This window comes from Falco naumanni, chromosome 20 (genome assembly GCF_017639655.2).
Source record: "Falco naumanni isolate bFalNau1 chromosome 20, bFalNau1.pat, whole genome shotgun sequence".
Lineage (NCBI taxonomy): Eukaryota > Metazoa > Chordata > Aves > Falconiformes > Falconidae > Falco > Falco naumanni.
In genome coordinates this window covers 1,418,909-1,437,967 of record NC_054073.1, presented here as the reverse complement: position 1 = coordinate 1,437,967, position 19,059 = coordinate 1,418,909, and the positions used below count along the sequence as shown (strand labels likewise).

Below are 19,059 nucleotides of genomic sequence, written 5' to 3'. Positions count from 1 at the left end.
AAAATAATCCTGAAGTTCGGAAACTCTACATGAAACTCTGGCAGCTGCTGGGCTCGTAAATCCCAACGACCACGGTGTCGGGAAGGGCGCGCTGGGTGGACTCGGCACCATGGTGGTTCCCTGCGGAGGGAGAGGTGGGGAGATCCTTTGGGAAGATCCTTCGGGAAGAGCCCTGGCACCGAGCAGGTTTGGCGGGTGCTGGGATGGTAACAGGGAGGTTCCCTCCTCCGGCAGAAACCCGGTGTCCCCTGGGGACACAGCGCGGAGAGACCCGGAGCCCGTCTCCCACGCAGCACTACAGCCCTCGCTGCCCCATCGCCGCGTGATGGCAATCAGCAGAACCTACATAATTTCGCTGATGACCACGTGCTCCTCTCCCCCAGCTCCTCAGCTCTCTGTGCCTCTCCATGCTGCCACGGCGATGGGTCTCCATCAGTGCTGGAGCACCGGGAAGCCCATCAGGAGGACCATCAGGAAGTCCATCTGGAAGCCCACCAGGAGGACTATCGGGAAGCCCATCAGGAGGACCATCGGGAAGCCCACTAGGAGGACCATCGGGAAGCTCCTCAGGAGGACCATCAGGAAGTCCATCAGGAGGACCATCGGGAAGCTCATCAGGAGGACCATCAGGAAGCCCATCGGGAAGCCCATCAGGAAGTCCATCGGGAAGTCCATCGGGAGGACCATTGGGAAGCCCATCAGGAGGACCATTGGGAAGCCCATCGGGAAGCCCATCAGGAGGACCATCGGGAAGCCCATCAGGAAGCCCATCAGGAGGACCATCGGGAAGCCCATCGGGAAGTCCATCGGGAAAGTCCATTGGGAAGTCCATCAGGAAGTCCATCGGGAAGCCCGTCACTCTGACCTCCTGTCACCACCAGACCCCAACTTCACTCAACGCGTGCACAAAACTCAACGCCCAGGCAGAAAACACGATGTAAGTTGCTCCTGTTGCCCTCAGACCTCACATCTGAACAACTCACTTAATACACCTACTTCATCCGACTGCTTTCACTAATACCCACCCCCCAAAAAAAGGGCAAATCTCTCTGTTTTCCCTCGTTTCCACCCCTGGAGCTGCCAGCTCCACCAAAGGCTGCAGGAGAAATAGCAGCATGTCATAAAAATGAGCTCAACCCGCTGCTGTCCAACTAAATCGACCCAGGTGCCGAGCGGGAGCCGGAGAGCTCGAAGGAGCATCCACTTTCACCTTTCCTACGGCAAGGCTAAATATTTCTTCCGAAAGAAAATATCTGAAATCCTGCCACGGAACAAACCAACCTGAAGCCAGACCCTAAACACCCCACAACCCCCACGGCGTGCCAGCCCGCTGAGATGATGCTCAGCTGGGAAAATTCACGGGCGAAGCCCCGAAACTGCTAAAGCCAATGGGAGTTTTGAAGAGGAAAAAGCCACGAATCGCTGCGGTGAGCGCCGAGCCAGGGGAGGAGAGCTAGAGCCGAGCAGGTGGAGCAAACTGCCCAAAGACACAAATTCTAGCAACAGTTTCAGGGCGTTGAATTTGTTAGTGCTAGAGCAGCAGGCAGGGAGCCGGCACGGATGCTGTAGGAGCATCAGCTGGTCCCGGGTCCAAGCGACAACAGAAACGAGCCGTATTGTCCAAGAAAAAGGAGAAACAGGCAAGTGTGGTCTTGCATTCTAATTGCCCGTTGGTTAATTGTGTACAAACAGCCCTGCTTCTCACGCAAGGCTTTTGTCCTCCAGCGTTACGACACACGCCGCTATTTACTCACCGTCCTTTTGTCAACACGCACCCGAAGGCAACGCTCCCGAGCGAGTTTACAGCCTCAAAATTAAGCCCTGGTTATCTTTTCTCCTCTACCCTTCCCGTGGTTGTAAGTAGAGTGAAAAATATTATTAATAAAAAATCACCTGCAGCCCTGCAGCTAAAGGAACGACTTCCCCACCTGATGGGGTTTTGGAGGAAGCTGCCAGGGCAGCGTGCCCAGGCTCTCCGGGGCTGGCTTCCCCGTTTAAAAAACAAAACTTTTTAAAGTTTAAAGCAGATGACGGTTGTGTTCAACTCCCCGAGCGTCTCCACGCTCTCCATCACCACCTCAAACCGACCGGTCCTGCTGGGTAGGCAGCTCGAGCGCTGGGTGTAAAGGGGATGCTCCGCCGGGAGAGGTCACCGGCATCGGCAAAATAGCAATTTATATCGGCATAATCAAACCGCCGTCGCAAGCAGAACGAGATGTACCAGTAAAAGCACGTTTTTGCCTCGGTAATTACCCCTCCACTGCTTTTGAAACGCGGGCAGCCCTCACCTAGCGCTATTCTGTCAACCCTTCCGAAGGCATCGCTGCTATAAAGGAAAAAAAAACAAAAATAAAACAAAAGCCTGAAGTTTTGCTGCTTGTGGTGAACAGCGTGCGAAGGGTGGGGACCACGCTCCTGGTCGATGGGTTCCTCCAGCTGAACATTTGAAATTCATTCCCCAACAGAGGTGTAACGAGAAACCCGGGCAGAATTTCACCAGCCGCGCCGCCGAGGGCACGATTTTCATATCACCGGCACCAGGGGTCCTTAACTTTCCCCCCTCCCCCCCCGGCTTCCCCATCAGGCACTTTCCCTTTTTTTTTTATTCCCAGTTTGATTTACCTTCCAGGAGGTCTCTGGCCAGTCCCGGCTCTGCCCCCGTTGAGCGAACAAAATCCGACAGGACGATGTCCATAGCCGAGGTGGTGCGCTCATGGATCCCGCCGGGCAGCTGGGGTCGGCGGCGCCGGATCAGCACCGCGGCATCGACCTGCGGACCGAGAACGCGCAGGGCTCGCGTTACAGCGTATAAAATAATTAACCCGGCCGAGCTGGCTGGGAACCATCCCATGGCAGGTGCCAAGGGGGGAGAATAAACCGCCCCCTCCCCCCAATTAACGGTGCTTTGGGACTGCTGTTGAGTGCATTAATAGTTGGGAGAAAAATAAAATAAAATAGGGATTTTGCGGCTTTCTCCCCACATGCAAAGGGGGGTAACGGCTCTGCTAACGGTGGCAAATCCAGGGAAAAAAAACCCAAAACAATCCTCATCCCAAAGGTGGTGGAGCTTTTCTTTCCAAAATCACGAATACACCACTAGGAATTAAATTTATTTGGGAGCAAAACATCAGCATTAGAACAACATAAAAAGCCCCTTTCAGGCAAAAAATAAAATAAAAATAAAATCCAAACAATTCCTCCTTGCAGAAAACCACAAGTGACCGGTGCGGATCACCTTCCCAGAAGGGAGCAAAGAGCCTGCCCGAAGGCGAATTACGTAAATCTGAATTTTTAGCAGGTCCGGAGATTTGGAAAGGTGTGTGCTCAAATCCTGATTTTCTGCATTCCTCCCCCCTGAAACGGCGAGCAGCGGGAGCCCGGACTGGGCAGAAAGCTCTGCTGGGTTGGGTTGTCTTTTTTTAAAAAAATTTTTTATTTTATTTATCAGTTAAGGCTCTGCCGGGTGGGGTTGTCTTTTTTATTATTATGATTTTTTATTTTATTTTTCAGTTAAAGCTCTGCCAGGTTGGGTTGTCTTTTTTTTTTTTTTTTTTTTAAATTATTTTATTTTTCAGTTAAAGCTCTGCCGGGTAGGGTTGTCTTTTTTGTTTTTAATTTTTATTTTATTTTTCAGTTACAGCTCTGCTGGGTGGGGTTGTCTTTTTTTTTTTTTAATTTTTTATTTTATTTTTCAGTTAAAGGGTCATGATAAAAATTCTACTGTCGAGGAACAGAAACCGCTGGGGAAAAAAAAATTTAAAATAATCTCAAACTGAAAATTCGTACATGAAGAAGAGGGGAAAAAAAATGTGCCAGGCTGATCGAAGGAGGCATTGCTGTACCGAGCGTAGGAGAGGCAATTTCAGTGTTACATGGAAGACGCCGAAACCTGTTTTCCTTGGAAAAAAAGCCTTTTTTTCAGGATTACTCTCAAAAATGGGCAAAACCTGGCTTTGATGGCTAAATACTGCCCCGCTGGCGGGTCGTTCGCTTATTAATTGGATGTGTGCAGAAAAATTATTCCATTTTTTTTATCGCCGCGGCGATCTTGGGGCTGTTGTTAGCTGAAGGCAACCCCGAAACGACGTGTGTTCGGACAGTAAAATAAATAAAATAAAATAAAATTCACTGTCCAGCAACGGCTGCAGGCGACACGTGCACCCCAGCATCTACGGTGCCATCCCGACCGCGGGGTACAATCCTTACACCAGCTTTTCCCCTTCTATTGCAAACAGAAAAGTGCTGATGACAACGTGTTTGGGACTAAATCCCAGGTTAGTTTATTTATATATTTATATTTATATTATTATTTATATACTGAGTTATTTGCAGGATGCTCCGGTGGGAATTAAGGCAAATTAAATGCTGAATAACCATGATTTCATCCTCGGAACAATCCAGCTGAAGCCCACGTGGCCACCAGCATCCCCATCCCGAGCCGATGGGATCTCATCCCCCGCCCCCCCCCCCCCCCAAAAAAAAAAAAAAAGCCCTAAGGTGCCAGTTTTCCTCCGGTATTTCATCAGAATGAGATCAAAAGGGCAACAGGACAAATAAAAAAATTGCCTGAAAATACTGGAGGGACATCGCCAGCGCGGCGGCCGCAGATGCAAAGCTCCGGCTGCAAAACCTGCCAACGGGACTTGGGGGATGAATTCGCCACTCTAGCAAATGGTCCCTCTGAGGTTTTTTTTCCACAGCTTTGGTACAAATCCGGGATACTGAAGAAAGGCATCCTACCCCACGGTCCCGTTATCCATCACATCCCAAATATCCATTATTTCTTTATCCATTATGTTCTTGAAGTCCTCTGAAAAATCCCCCCCCCCATCATCAGTGCTTCAAGGAAATGCTACTTCCTAAATATTTACGTTTTCAGCTATTCCAGGGGAAAAACAAACAAACAAAAAAAAACCCCAACAAGCAAAGCCCAAAGGTGCTGTCCCATACTCCCAAAGTTTTTCTCTTCCAGGCTGCGCGCAAAGGGAGAGCGGGATTTTGAGTCCTGGCTCCCACCACCACCCGTCCAGCATCTTCCCAGCAGCGAAAAGCTGAACCAAAATTCCCTTAATTTGCAAAGACGTTAATGAGAACTGCTTGGCGACGGGAGGGAAGACCCAGAAACACCGACAAAGCGCGCTTCCCAACATTCCCGTCATTTTCTTCCCCCTTGCCGACGCTCCTCCAAGATATTCCCACCTCTCGCGCATCCCTCGAGGTGCTTCTCCTTTAACTCCCCAAAGCTTCTGGCAAACCAGCGCGTTTGCCTTCACTGCGTTTTCAGGAGTGGGGAATTCCCATCTCCGAGCTCTTCGGATAATAAAAATCCGGATTTGAGAGGGGGGGAAAACTGCCGGCACGGAGCCAGCTGGCGCGGCTTTGTTATCAACTCTCAATTAAAACAGCCTTCAGAGCTCCCCAAAGCGGGCAGGAATTCTTGGCAGTGATCCTCCCATTGCGATAAGGCTCCATCATCACCTTCCCATAATTTTTTTTTTTTTTTGGGGGGGGAGGGGATTGGAAATAAAACTTTTTTCCTGCTTTTAGCACAAACGCCACAGCTCAAATCACAACAGCAGCGCCGCGGGGTCCAGCCGCTTCCTGGGGGCAAAGCCATCACCTACGGGAGTGACACCAAAGGTGACACCCCCACCGAAATTAATTCGCTGGGGAGCTGTCATGCGTCCCTGGCTGAAGTTTTCAAAATTTGGAGGGGGGAGGAAAAAAAAAAATAATATTGCCAAAACAAACCCACATCCAGAAAACATCAAAATGCTTTTATTTGCAAAAAGGCGACAGTGCTGTCCCCCCTGGAGGTGCCAACAGCAGCTCCGCTCCGTAAATCTGGAGGATTTATACCTCGGTTCGGCCTCACATGGATGAGGTTTCCCAAAAAATTTGCATAGAGGAGCAGAAGCGATGTCGGGGAAGGTAAACGCCTCCTTCCCAGCGAAATCTGGGGAAAGATTTTTATTTATTTGAATAACCGCAGCGCCGGGACGCGCACAATTGCGCATTGTTATCTGCGCCCTGTCAGTAAAAGTATTTGGCAGGTAGGGCATGGGGCGGCAGCGCAGCAGTGGGTGTTTATGTGGCATCTGGCACATTTTGGGAGGGGGGGGGGATGCTGCAAAATATGTACCCAGCCCCGTCTCCAACGCACAGAATTGATCCCATTTCAGCCACCTGCCCGCCAACACCCCAGGGAAGCCAGGCTGAGGGATGCAGCATGTTTACTCCTGTTCAGCTCTATCTTAAAAATACGGGGGAAAAAAATAATAATAATTAAAAAATAATAAAAAAATCACTTCCAAGGGAATAAACCGCGTGCTGGTTTGGCCGCTGCAGGATGCGGGGGTTGGGGCTCCAGGCCCTTCGTTGTAATCCTAATTTTCTGGATTTGTAATCCAGTTCCCTCCCTCCAGCAGCTCCCCGTGGCTGTTCTCTCCCGAGATCCATCGCATTTTCTCTCCCACGGTTCCATGTCTGCTCCAGTCTCACCGGTAGGAGGTTGACCGCGGCGCCGCAACACCCCCGATGGGGATTATCCATCCCATTGCCGCCTCCCGCGAGGAGCTGCCTTCCACTGGTAACTGCAGAGCATTAAATCCGCCGAAGGTTTCCAGCCCAGCTACTTTTGGTCCAGATTTTTGAAACTGTAGGAGATGCTCAGCCCCTTTTCAGCCAACGGATTTCACCAGAGCGTGCCGCGCGTCGGTGAAAAACCGGCGAAGCCCAGGGGCAACGAGCTCCAAACCAAAGCGGCAGCAGGGGTTAAAACCCAAACCAAACAAGCCGAAGCAGCGAGAGGAGTCCCAAGAGGAAAAGCTCCAGGGAAAAACCAACCTTCTCCCAGCGTCGGCGGCAGCACCGGCGGCTCGCCCGGAGCCTTCCACCCAGGATGTGCCGCGCGAGCTCCGGAGCTGACAGCGGTGTCAATATTGGCTTCGAACCGCGTGTGACGCCGCGTTTGGGGAAAACCACGATGTCCTTGGCTGGCAGGAATCCCCCGAGCCCAGCGCCTGCTCTGCTGTGCCGCCGGCGCCCAGCTACGCGGGCAAAACGCGAGGGAGCAGAGCCGGAGCCGCTCGCTCCTGGTTAAAAAATAACCCAACTCCGCGCTGGAGGCGAGCGCTGGCACCCTCCAGCTCTCGGCGTTCCGCTTTTCCCCATCCGGCTAACGCTGGTGTTTTAAATTTTAACATGAGTAAAATGAGAGGATTGCCTTTCCTCCCCCCTCATCCCAGGCACCGGCACCCTGCCCCCTTCCCATGCCCCCCGGCTCTCGCCCAAGCACCATAAAGATAAGAAATGGGGTAAAAGCTCAGCGCAGCTCCGGCGGAACCCACGTTCACCCCATTTTCCATCCTCCTCCTCCTTCAGGAACACACAAATTTTAATTACAAGCTGCAGACGCCGCCAGCTGAGGCCACCAGCTGCATTTCCAGCCGTCCTAAAAACCGCTTGTTTTTATGGATGTTCAGATCTCCGGGAGCCTCCGGTCTGACATTTCCATCGGCTGCGCTGTGCGGGCACGGGACAATGTTGGCGTTTTCAAACCTCGGGGAAATCCACGTCTTTTTAGAGCATCTCGGCGTAACGGCCGGCACGGGTTCCAAAGCATCTCCCTCCCGACACAAACGGCTTGGTTAGGGTAAGCGGAAAAACACCTACCCCATAGGGACGCCACGACATTTCGTTAGCTAATGCTTGTAAAATGTGATAAAAAGCTTAATTAAGCCTCGCCCTTATGAGACACTGGAAGGATTTGCAAGCAGGAGACCCGCGAGTGCTAGGCAGCGAAAACACGAGCCTGGAAAGAGTTTTCACGTCCCGGGCAGGCACCACTGGATGCTTCACATATAACCTTGGGGAAAATCCCAGAAAAACAGCAACGGGATTCGCCTGGAAGTCAGAGGTGAAGATCCCGGCCGGTGTTTTAACCGTTCACCTGCAGAAGAGCACAACACTCAAGGCTAATGAATAACAAATTCGTTATGCTCCGGACCGGGTTCCAGCACGAGGGACAGCCAGCTGCGGGGCTGAGCCTCACCAAGACCAGCCTTTTTTTTTTTTAAAAAAAAAAAAAATAATTTTTTTTCTTTATAAGGGCTTATAAAAGCAATTTACAGGCTGATCAGGTCTGAGGAAAGGCGTGGATTTGCCGCTGCCTGCAGCGATTTCTCCATGACAAGGCAGGAACCGCTTGGCACTAACCCAACGGGAAGGGATGTCGGGGCAATGGCAGCTCTCTCTGCACCCCCCCCCCCCCCAAAAAAAAAAAAAATCAGTCACCGTCACCGCTCCTGCTGCCCATCCACAAGAAGCCACTCAAGGTACAACAGCTTTCTGACCGCCCCGAGCTTCAATACCGCGGGCCCAAAGCAAAGCTAAAAGGTTATTAGCAAATCACACTCTGTCTGGAGAAGTTTCTAGAAGCGCACGAGCCACAGGGTGTTGCTGGAATCCACAAGAGCAAGGAGGGGACCGGCTCCAACTCCCAGCCCCTCTCCGGCCACGTGTCGGGATTTCGGGAGGTGTTTTGCAGCAAATGGTTTCAGGCTGATTCACTGGGGTTTAGGGTTTTTTTTTTTTCTTTTTTTTTTTTTTTCATTGTCCTGTCCAGAAAGGGTGACTGACTTCATTGCTACTGGAAATACTTCACCCCGTTCTGCTGTCGTGCCCGAACACGCTGTCATACCTGCGGAGCGCGGTCCCCTGCGAGCCGCGGAAGGAACAACATCAGCGCACGAAGGAGGCGACTCCCCTATGAGAAAACTTTTTTTTTTTTTTTTTTTTCCTGCAAACAACACGAGGTTTCATACAAGACCTAACCCCAGGCTCACCCTCCCAGTCACCATCCAGCAACGTACCGAGCTCTTCTTCCAAACCCCCTTCCCCCTGGCACCCTGGCGCAGCAGCTGCTTTATCAGTTGTGTGCAAATAGCAGAAGAAAGCGCAGAAAATGCAAATTTACAAGCATGTGCTCAACACCCCTGATAAGAGCCTTCAGCATGGCAAATATTTAGGAGCCTCCATCATCCTGCCCGCTTTTACAGGAAGACCACCCTGGTTTCTGCAAGCCCATCTCAGCCGAACCAGCAGCGCGGCGTGAAATCTTCAAAAGCAGGTTGAATAAAGAAATAAAAACTTGGTACTTATTTATTTTTTTTAGCCAGTCTCCCAGCTGCCTGGTGCTGCCCTGACGAACCCCCCGGCGTCCCGGCTTGCACAGAGAACCGGGAGCTGAGCTCAGGACCGAGCTCTCGGCGGTGCCTTGAGGGTGTCTTGGTCTGGGGAGGGGGATCAGTGGGAGGCAGGTGTCCTCCCCCAGCCCCTGGGCATCCGCTTCCTGCTCGCTCCAGGCAGCAGGACGCAGTAGCTCAAACTATATTCGGAAACTCAACAGTTTCAGCCCAAGGAAAATGTTTCCTTTTGCGTCAAAAGTCGCCACAACCTCCCTCCTTTTTAAACTCCAGCTTTTAAGTCAACGTTGTCAAAGGCACCAGCAACCCAGGAGGACTTTTGTCCTCAAGCGCGTTGAAATACCCCCTTTGCACGCAAATATTCTGATTTTAAACAGAGTTTGAGCTGGGTAGGTGCATTTCCCAGCCTAGTTGCTATAAAATTTCTTTTCTTACGATTTGGGCACACCCAGGGCACGGCCCCGGGGGGGTGGCAGCAGCCTTTGAGCCAGCACAGGTTTGCTAACGAGGAGCACAATGAAGAAAGGACCAGGTGGCCTCAGGCCAGAGCATCCTGGGGGTCTTCAGGAGGTAGAAGCCAACCGATTCATGGGGTAAATTTACGCCACCTGTGGTTTTAAGGCTCAAAACCCCACCAGCAGCAAAGCCTCACGCCGCGCCACGCTAAACGTCGCTGGCTCCCCCGGCACGGGTGACACGCAGGGGGTTATTACATTACCTGCAGGCTCCTCTGCTGCTCCTGCCGGGACTCTGAGCCATCAGTCAGGGTCTCTTCCCCCCAGCCCACACCAGCACCGCAGCACGGCGTCGTTTCAAGTGGAGCGATGCAGCGAGCCGTGAGTCACCCCGAGCTCTGAACTCTGCTAAGCTCGATCCTTACACAAACAGTCCTTCTCGCTCCGTCACCACACCCTGAAACACAGAGTGAAAGCTGCGCATCCCAACGCGCCGGACGGATGCCTCCGCCTATCGCTACCGCAAAACTGCATCCTTCCAGGCGGCGAGAACCTGCCCGGGTTCCCTCTGCCTTCAGCGAGGAAAGAGCCGTGTTTCGGTCACCCCGACGCAAACCTTCCTCCTTCCTAACGCTGATTAAAACACCAAATACCAAACGCTGGTCTAAACCAAGGGTAAAGTCAGAGAAAACACGCAGAAGCCAAGCGCCCCGCAGCTCCCTCGCTCCCTGCAGGGTAAGGCATCGCCAAAATTAATTCGCCAGGTTTCAGTAGGGACCTGCCGGAGAGATGCGGAGCATCCTGGTCCCTGCCCTAACTCCACCAGGCACATTAAAAGGGACCAAGGGAAGAAATCAGAAGGAAGGTAAAAATAATTCAGCGTAGCTCAGCTTCATCACTTGTGTCATCTGGGGCATAACGAGGGGCAAAAACCAAAATAAAATCATCAAGCACACTTAACTAAATAAACATTTCACCCAATCCACAGAAAAGATGGACCGTTCAGGCTTCTAATTTTGTTCAGATTTCAATCACGCGGAGACCACGTACTTCAGAAAAAGAGAGATTTGTTTTTAAGGGCTGATGTCAAAACTAAGTATTAAACATGACCTGGAGCTCCTGTATCATAGGCGGCCTCTGTTACGTTTCCAAAGGTATTTCTAGGAATATTTAAGGAGCTTGGAAGGGCGACGCCTCTTCCCCCGGATCACCACGTGGGTTTTGGAGGAGGGCAGGAACGCCAGCCAGGTCACCAGGGCTCCGGTCCCAGCCGCACAAAGTCGTGGCACGACCTCAGCCGGGCACCTCCACCGCGTCCCAGCCTGCAGAGAGCATCTCCCAGCTGGACCAAGGCAGGGGGTGCCAAAAATCCCCGCAAGACCTCGCTCTGCCGGCCCCAGCCAGACGCTCCGCACTTCCCACGTCGCTCACCTGCTTGGCTTTCCCAAGCTCCAGCAGGAGGAAGCTCCGAGAAGCCATGCAGCCAACGCGCCCGACTCCCAAACCAAAATCCCACCCAAAACCGGTGCAAGGAGAGCACTTGGTGCTGACACGGAGCGAAAGGCGGCCGGCTCGCTCTCCCCGTGGAGCTGCACCCAAGCCTCACCCCGACGGCGGGGTCATGGTGCAAACTGAGGCGAGACATCGGCGCCGTGAGTGGCCCCGCGCCCGAGCTGGCCGAGCCCTGCTCTTTACTTAACGAGCCTTATCGGAATAGCTACGAGCAAAATAAGCTACTCATGCGGCTCAGCTCCAAACGAGCAAGATCTGAAGCTCCTCCAGGGAGGTTCCTCACTTTCTCCGCTTTCCCACAGCCGCGGGATGCTGCCTCTGCCCCAGCCCGCATCCCTGACCCGACACCCGCAGGTTACCTAACGCACGCGACAGCAGCCAAAACCAAGCCGGGATTAGCAGTGTTGCGCTGAGCCTGACCTGACCTAATACCTTTATCGTGGTCGCTAAGCTCCGACTAGGTGCTGTGCAAGACAGGATAGGGCCCGCGCAGCTCTCGCTTCACCCAGGGCAAAAATCAAACTGGCTTGATGGATCCTCACCGAACCCCCGTCGCCAAAGCTCAGCCAAACAGTTATTCCTGACAAAAAGCTACGAGCTCGCCCACTCCTCCAGCCCAAGGAAAGGGCGCTGCGGGTGCAAAAAGCCAGTCCACAAGGCAGAAAGCGGAATATGATTTGTAAACAGAGGCAGAAAGCAGAATATTTGTAAACAGAGGTGTCAGGCAGCTCCCGGCCAGGTCGGACATAGCACTGAGGTCGCTGGGCTGCAGCATCCCGCGTTCGGTACGAGCCGCTCTTCCTGGAGTCCCCGTCCCGCCGTACCCCAGCCTCAGAAGCCGAGCTCAGAAGCCTCCTGCAGATTTTTGGCACGACCCAGGCTCCTTCAGGACAGCATGCTGTCCCCGCAAGTGGAGGTTTTTCCAGCAGGGAAAAGGCGTTCTTAAAAAAACACGCTGTTGCTCAAAAGTCAGAGCACGAGAAGAGCAGCAGTGAAGCAAGAGTCTCAGTGAGAGTTTATAAAAACATGACGATTTTCATATGCTTAACCGCTTTTAAATAGAAACTTCACCCTGTTTTCCAGAGCTACAGCCACCTGCTTCCCATTGCTCTAAATAAAACCGCACTAATTTCAACACCCAGATTATTCTAAAACTTGGGGTGAAGAGCACGTCGGCACCGCACGGGCATGAAGCCTCCAAACCGTGTAAAAGCTGGAAAAGTCTCCAACACAAACACAGAAGCTTCATTAATTCTGAGGCTCTACCCACATGATCATCACTCTTATTTATCAACTCCTCTTTCGAAAGGGTTTGGGCTTTTCGGGATAAATTTCTGTTTGGTGCTGAAGGGAAAACAAGGGCTCAAACCTCAACGTGGATCGTGTACTACGTTAAAAAAGGATTGTTGTTACAGTCCGATAATTAACGAGGATGAGCACACGTAATCTGGTTTTCACAGCATCCTTGCTTCCACTTAAGCATCGACTTTTCATCCCCGAAAGCTGCCCAGGGGAGAGGGCACGGGGCTGCTGCGCATCCCAGCGCGGGAGGCAGCAGCCAGGACACGGGGGCAACGAAGGGCTGTAAAGTTCAGTCAATAAACACCCCCTGCTTCGCGGGGCTGCACGAACTGCCTCGTCAGGATGAGGGATGGCGGCGGCAGGAACAGAAGGAGAAGAAATGATGAGGTTCCTAAAACTGTCCTTCCTTACGCTGTGGCTTGATAAAGCCATTAAATCATTTGATGAGCGCGGCAGCACCCGCTCTCATGACGTTCTCGGGAGCAGGGTTATACTCCCAAGAATTACAGTAATTATTTAATGACCCGTCTTAGGCTCCCTTCCCGTTTTAGCCCACGCCGCGGCACGCGTTTAAAACAAACGCCTCTTTCTCCAAGGCCACATGCAGGCAAATTCAAACGGAGACAAATTCACCTGCTTAAATCAGGTCACGACTATTTCCAGCGCAAACCCCGGTTTCGCCGCAGCGCCCGGCACTCGCTGTCCTTGCCAGCCTCCCGGCGGGATGCTCATAACCAGCTCCTCCGCAAACCAGGCCACGGTGGATTCTGCCACCAGTTCCACACCGTTTTCTCCCCCTAGTATTTTGATCCAGCCCCCTTCCCGCTGTGTATATCAATCTTTCTGTCATTTGCATGAGTTTACAGTTTAACTCAAGCACTCACAGGGCCAAGGCACCTGTTGGATACGGGGCGAGAGCAGCATCACATCCCGCTGCAGCTGCACAGCACCAACTCGTCAGAAACACAGTAAACCCAGCAGAAAATGAGGAACGAGCACAAAACCTACAGCGCCAGAAAGGCCACGTTCCTGATCTTGGGAAGTATCTGGGCACACAACTCCTCCTTGCGTCCCCTGCCTCCCTCTATTCCAGCAGAGATTTGATCGCTTAATATCCACCGCTTGCACGCCGAGAGCTGGCAAATGTTTCACACCTCCAGCCGCGCTCGGAGAAAGCCTGGCTCTTCCAAGCTGCACGCTCCGCACGAGCATCCCGACACATTTCCCTTCCAGCTGTATCAACTCTTAAGAGCTGCAAGCTGCTGCCCCGCCGCCCCTCTATAAACTTCCTCAGCAAGCATAAAAAAGCACCTTCAAGGCGATTAAACATCGCTTTCCCCCAAAAAACACCACAGTGCAGACAGGCGCTGCTCAAGCTGCCGCACAGCGGCTTTGCCAGTACATTTTCCATCGAGAACATCCCCTGTATTTCCTGGGAAAAAGCGGTTTTTCTCACCCCCTGTATTTCCCGGGAAAAGGCGGCTTGCCTTTCCACACCAGGGCAACGACTCCCAAGCAGCAGGAAGGAGTTTAGTGCCTGCGGTCCCCGCTCCGCGCAGGTTAAAGCTGTGATGCCACAACTTGTTGCGCCAACTGTTTATTTTCCTTTTACACCTACTTGAAACAGCAGCTTTTGTCCTACAGAAACTATTAACCCTCACAACCAGCCTCGCGAGGCCTTTTATTTTAATCACTATGAAGGGAAGCGCCAAAGAAAAAAAAATGGCCACAGCGCTTTAAAGTCCAAGCGACCAGCCCACCCTCCTCCTGCGATACAAGAGGTTTGCACATGCTTTACACCACCGCACCCAGAAAAGCGCTGCTCCTCCAACATCGGGAGCGGCTGCAGCAGAAAGCAAACCCAAACACGAGACTCCCACTGCACCGTACGAACGGCAGCGACGGCGCTCAGCCTTCGCCAAGGCCTGGAAACACACGGCAGAGTCAGGAAGAAGAAGAAAAAATGTGACGTTTTCGGTGATCTGGAGAAATCCAGCCGTTGAGCTGGGCTTTTCCAGCTACTCGACTTACACCAACAATATCATCTTTACTCCCCCTGCAATTCAAAGTGGAAATTCATCCCCCCACACACGCTGCAAGCGCATCGTCGCCAGCATTGTGCCCCTAAGCACCACGCACACAGCACCGCGCCGGCGTTAGCCCATTTTACAGACGGGCAAGCGGTGGGACACGGCGTCGAGCCCAGCCGCGCTCTCCCCGGTGTAACAGGGAGCTGTCGCCGCCTCCCGGGAGGATCCGTCCCGTTACCGAGCTCCTTGCGTAAGCGACTCCCACGCCACGGCGTCGGTGCAAAGACGTTTCCCTTAAGCATGGGATTGTCAGAGATGTTGGAGCCGGTGACTCACCGCCAGCCTCCTCGCCCACAAGGAAAGCATACGGAGTCCACGGCTCAGCAGCGAGACAACCTGTAATTAGCCGGACGAGAAACTCCCTTTCCTCCCCAGATTAAGATGAGTAAACTCTGGAGCTGTTTTTAAGCTCGTGTCTGGCCGAGCGAACCGAGCCCAGCCCCGACGGTTACTCACAGCTCTCCACGCTCCCGCCCGGTGCTGGTGAACCGGCATCGGGGGGGGGGAAAAAAAAGCAACGGGGCTTTTCACCGGGACGAGCCCTCGGTAGGATGGAGGCTGCTCCGGTTCCGACGCAAAACACGGGATGGCAAAGCCGCACGGATTTCCAGGTTGCCAACAGCAATCCCGCTTGATCCGCAGCGGAGGAAAAGTAACCGGATTACGATTATTTCGTGCAAAAAAAGTCACCACAAGCGGGAACACTGCGGGCGAGCCAGCGCCCAGCTCGGGATGGGGCCGCGCAGGGACCCCGGCCCGGTGGCTCCCGTGGCCCGGCCGGACCCCCCTGCCCGCCGCTCCACTCCAGCCCGAACCGCGGGGACCGGCCCCGGGGGGCTGGAGGCCACCGACCCCCCGCTGCGGGGCCCGCCGTGGGCCGGGAACAGGCGGTGCTGCCGGAGCGGAGGAGCCCCGGCCCGGGGGGTCCTCACCAGGCAGGAGCGGGGGGGGGGCAGCTGGGAGCCCCCGGGACCCCCCACCCCGGGACACGGCCCCCGGACCCCCCCACCGCGGGGCACAACCGGGCTCGGCCCCGGGACCCCCCACTCCCGGCGCCCGGCCTATACCGGGGCTCGGCGCCGGGACCCCCAGCGCCCAACGGGCCCGGGCCCGCCCTCGGGGCCCCCCAGCCACGACCCGGGCCCAGTCCCGGACCCCGTCACCCCCGGCCGATTCCCGGCCCAGGCGGGCCCCCCCCGCCGCCCCCCGAGGCAGCCCCATGCCCCCGCCCGGCCCCCGCGACCCAGGCCCAGCCCTACCTGCGCCTTGTGCGCGACCGCCCGGCGCCGGGGCCCGGAGCCGCCGCCGGAGCCGCCGCCGCCCGCAGCCGCCGTTCCCGCCCGGAGCGCTTTGGCGGGCGCACGCGGCCGCCCCGCCCCCGGCCCAGCCCAGCCAATGGCGGCACCGCCCCCGCTCCCGCCGCGCCCCGACGGCGCCTGCGCGGAGCAGGGCGCCCCCTAGGGGCGGGGCGGGGTGGGGGCGCGCGCCGGGGGCGGCCCCCGCGTGGGGCCTGAGAGCCCGAGTGGGGCCGGAACCGCCCGAGTCGGGCCGGGACAACCCGAGTTGGGCCTGAGAGCCCCTGTGGGGCCAGAACATCCAGTGTGGGTCCTGAGCCCGATCGGGGCCTGAGATCCTGAGTGGGGCCTGAGCCCCCCATGTGGGGCCTGAGATTCTGAGTGGGGCCTGAACATCCCATGTGGGGCCAGAACATCCCACATGGGGCCTGAGATCCTGAGTGGGGCCTGAGCCCCCATGTGGGGCCTTTGAGCCCCAGTGGGGCCTCAACGCCCCATGTGGGGCCTTCAACCCCCCACGTGGGGCCTGAGACCATCAGTGGGGGCTGAACATCCCGTGGGATGTTCCTACATGGGGCCTGAGATCTCCAGTGGGGCCTGAGCCCCCATGTGGGCCTGAGAGCCCAAGTGGGACCTGAACGTCCTAAATGGGGCCAGAGCCCTTGGGTGGGGCCTGAACCCCCCATGTGGGGCTTCACCCTCTGCATGGGCCCTGAGCCCCCACTGTGGGGCCTGAACGTCCCTCATGGGGCCCCTGGGGCCTCAACCCCCCATGTGGGGCCTGAGATCCTGAGTGGGGCCTGAGCCCCCATGTGGGGCCTCAACCGCTGTGTGGGGCTTCACCCTCTGCACAGGCTGTGAGCCCCCAGTGTGGGGCCTGAATGTCCCTCATGGGGCTCCTGGGGCCTGACCCCCCATGTGGGACCTGAGAGCATCTGTGGGGCCTGAACATCCTGTGGGATGTTCCCACATGCGGCCTGACCCCCCAGTGTGGGGCCTGACCCCCCATGTGGGGCCTGACCCCCTATGTGGGGCCTGTGCCTTGGGAACCCGGGAGCCCAAGGGGAAGGTGCCCGGGCCCCTGAGACCAATTCCCACCGGGAATTGCTTTCCCAGCCAGGGCAAGGACATGCGGCCCCCCACTCTGCCCCATGGCCTGGGGGGACAATGCCGAGTGGGCTGGCTGGCACCGGGGCCTGTGGGAGCAGGAAAGCCCGGCTGAGTGCTTGGCATTCCCGCTGCCGTGGGTGCCACCGCGGCTTATTTCTCAGAGCCAGGAGGACGCAAAGCCAAGCGGAGGGACAAGGAGAGTCGTGATGCCGCTGGTGCTGCCGTTGGGATACACTGGGAAAACCCAGCAGAGCTCCCACAGGGAGCCACCAGCCGGGCATCCGTGCTGCTCCGGTCCATGTCCCCACTCAGCCCTGTCCCTCAAAATTGGGGCAGGGTCCCGGGCCGGAGTCTGGGGGCTGCTGGGGTCAGTGGTGGCCGATGGCAAAGCCCTGGACGGGAGAGGCGGCGCAGGGCCCATCATGCGCGGCGTTCAGCTGATCCCAGCCCTGAATCGCTGCCTTTGTTCTCCGTCAGCAACCTAGCGTTGTTTATATCTCACACAAAAGGATTGTTTATCGTGTCAGGGGCAGAGAAAAGTCCAGCAAAGAAAGAACAGTCTGTGCCATGGAGCCCCGGCCTCCCCGGAGGCTTTTCCCCCCCGCTGCCGTGTTTGTTCAGAAGGCGAGATCCGCTCGTGGAGAGATCCGAGCACCCCTGGTTCCCAAGGATCGATAGTGATGGTTTGGCGAGCGGTGCCGGCCTGCCCTGCTGCTCACTCCAGCCATTTCTTTCCAGCAGCCCGGAGTGACTGCGAGGGGTCGGCAGGGCAGCTAAATACACGGCAAATCCTGCCTCTCCGCTGCTTCAAGTTTAAAGCATTTCCACGGCTGGGAGAAACAGTTTTGTCAATGAATTTCCCTCTGAGGAGACGTATGAGGCCTCTGCCCCGGCCCTTCCCTCCGAAACCATGCGGTGGGCGCAGTGATGGTGACGGCACTGGCTGGCCTCTGCGACGCAGCTGCTGCCGCGCTGACCCACGGCCACCCCGCAGCTCCCCGGCGCTCTCCCGGGCCTGGCTCTCGGTGGCATCAGCGGTTCCATGAGTTCAGGACATCTGGGGTTTTTCTGCCCTCAGCATCCCTTCCGCTGAGTGCTCACAAGATGGTAAGCTCACCGGCGCGGCACACCCGCTCCCCCTTTCGCAAGGCGAGTTTCCACGAGCAGGGAGAAGGCGTTTGTGTCGCGTCGGTGGGGCACCGGTTGCCACGGGAGGATCGATGCACCCACAGTGGCAGCTTCTCTGGGCTGGTGCAAGGGGCTGTGCCAAGCCCTGGCCAGGCTCACGTCTCGGCAGAAGCTGGGCCTGAAGGAGAAGCTGCACATGGATCATGGAGACTCAGAGCGCTGGTGGCAAGGGTGCAGAATGTGCGCACAGCCCCCCGTTCCTCCGTGCCCGTCTTCCTCGCGTGGATGGGCAAGGCTGCTCGTCGGGGGGAGCCAGCTCCAGCGTGGGCTGCCCATGGGGCACAGCCTCATCGTGCCCCAGCGTGGGGTCCTCCCCGTGCTGTGGGTGGGGAGCTGCTCCCCCGTGGGCTCCATGGCTGAGGGGGACAGTCTTCCTCACCGTGGGCTTCCCCACAGGCTGCCAGGGAATCTCTGCTCCGGCGCCTGGGGCCCCTCCTGTCTCCTCCTGCCCTGCCCGGGTGTCCGCAGCTGCTCTCACACTCTCATTCTTCGCTCCAGATGAAGTTGCCATTGCACAGGGTTTTCTCCCCTTCTTAAAAATGTTCCCCCAGCGGCGCTGCCACCATCGCTGACGGGCTCAGGTCTAACGAGACGCCTCATGATGCAGCCGAGGGGCAACTGGCTGCTACAATCGTATTTCCAACCCTTCAGGGACTGACCTACGGCGACATTAGCGCAGTGCTGTTACAGCGGTGCCGTTTGCAGGGGCATGGCCCTGGGCTTGTGTTTAAGAAATTATTTCAGCGCTGCTCTCCATCCTCAACAAGGTGGGCGCGCGGCAGAGGAGCTGGCCTTCGGTCCCAGCTTCTTTGGTGGACTCCAAACCAAGGTGGCAGGAGAAGAGCAGCTGAACCCTCACGTACCACAGCACCTAGGAGGGCGCTGGCGCCGGAGAGCGGGG

The 19,059-nt window shown here is 55.9% G+C and overlaps 1 protein-coding gene across 3 annotated transcripts in view; it reads right to left on the bottom strand.

Annotated features, from left to right (window-relative positions):
* Positions 1–15,929, bottom strand: part of OTUD7B (OTU deubiquitinase 7B) — a 33,549-nt gene extending 17,620 nt beyond the window's left edge. Inside the window, exons 1-2 of one of the 3 annotated variants that reach the window (XM_040618509.1) lie at positions 15,825–15,929; positions 2,623–2,770 (exon numbers count right to left, since the gene is read on the bottom strand). In XM_040618509.1, coding sequence (XP_040474443.1) covers positions 2,623–2,695 — 73 coding nt within the window. In that variant the 5' untranslated portion in view covers positions 2,696–2,770; positions 15,825–15,929. Of the gene's footprint in view, positions 1–346; positions 428–2,622; positions 2,771–9,924; positions 12,780–15,824 lie in introns of those variants that run through there. The other 2 variants (XM_040618510.1, XM_040618511.1) reach the window with 2 other exon arrangements.
* Positions 15,930–19,059: the final 3,130 nt, after the last annotated feature.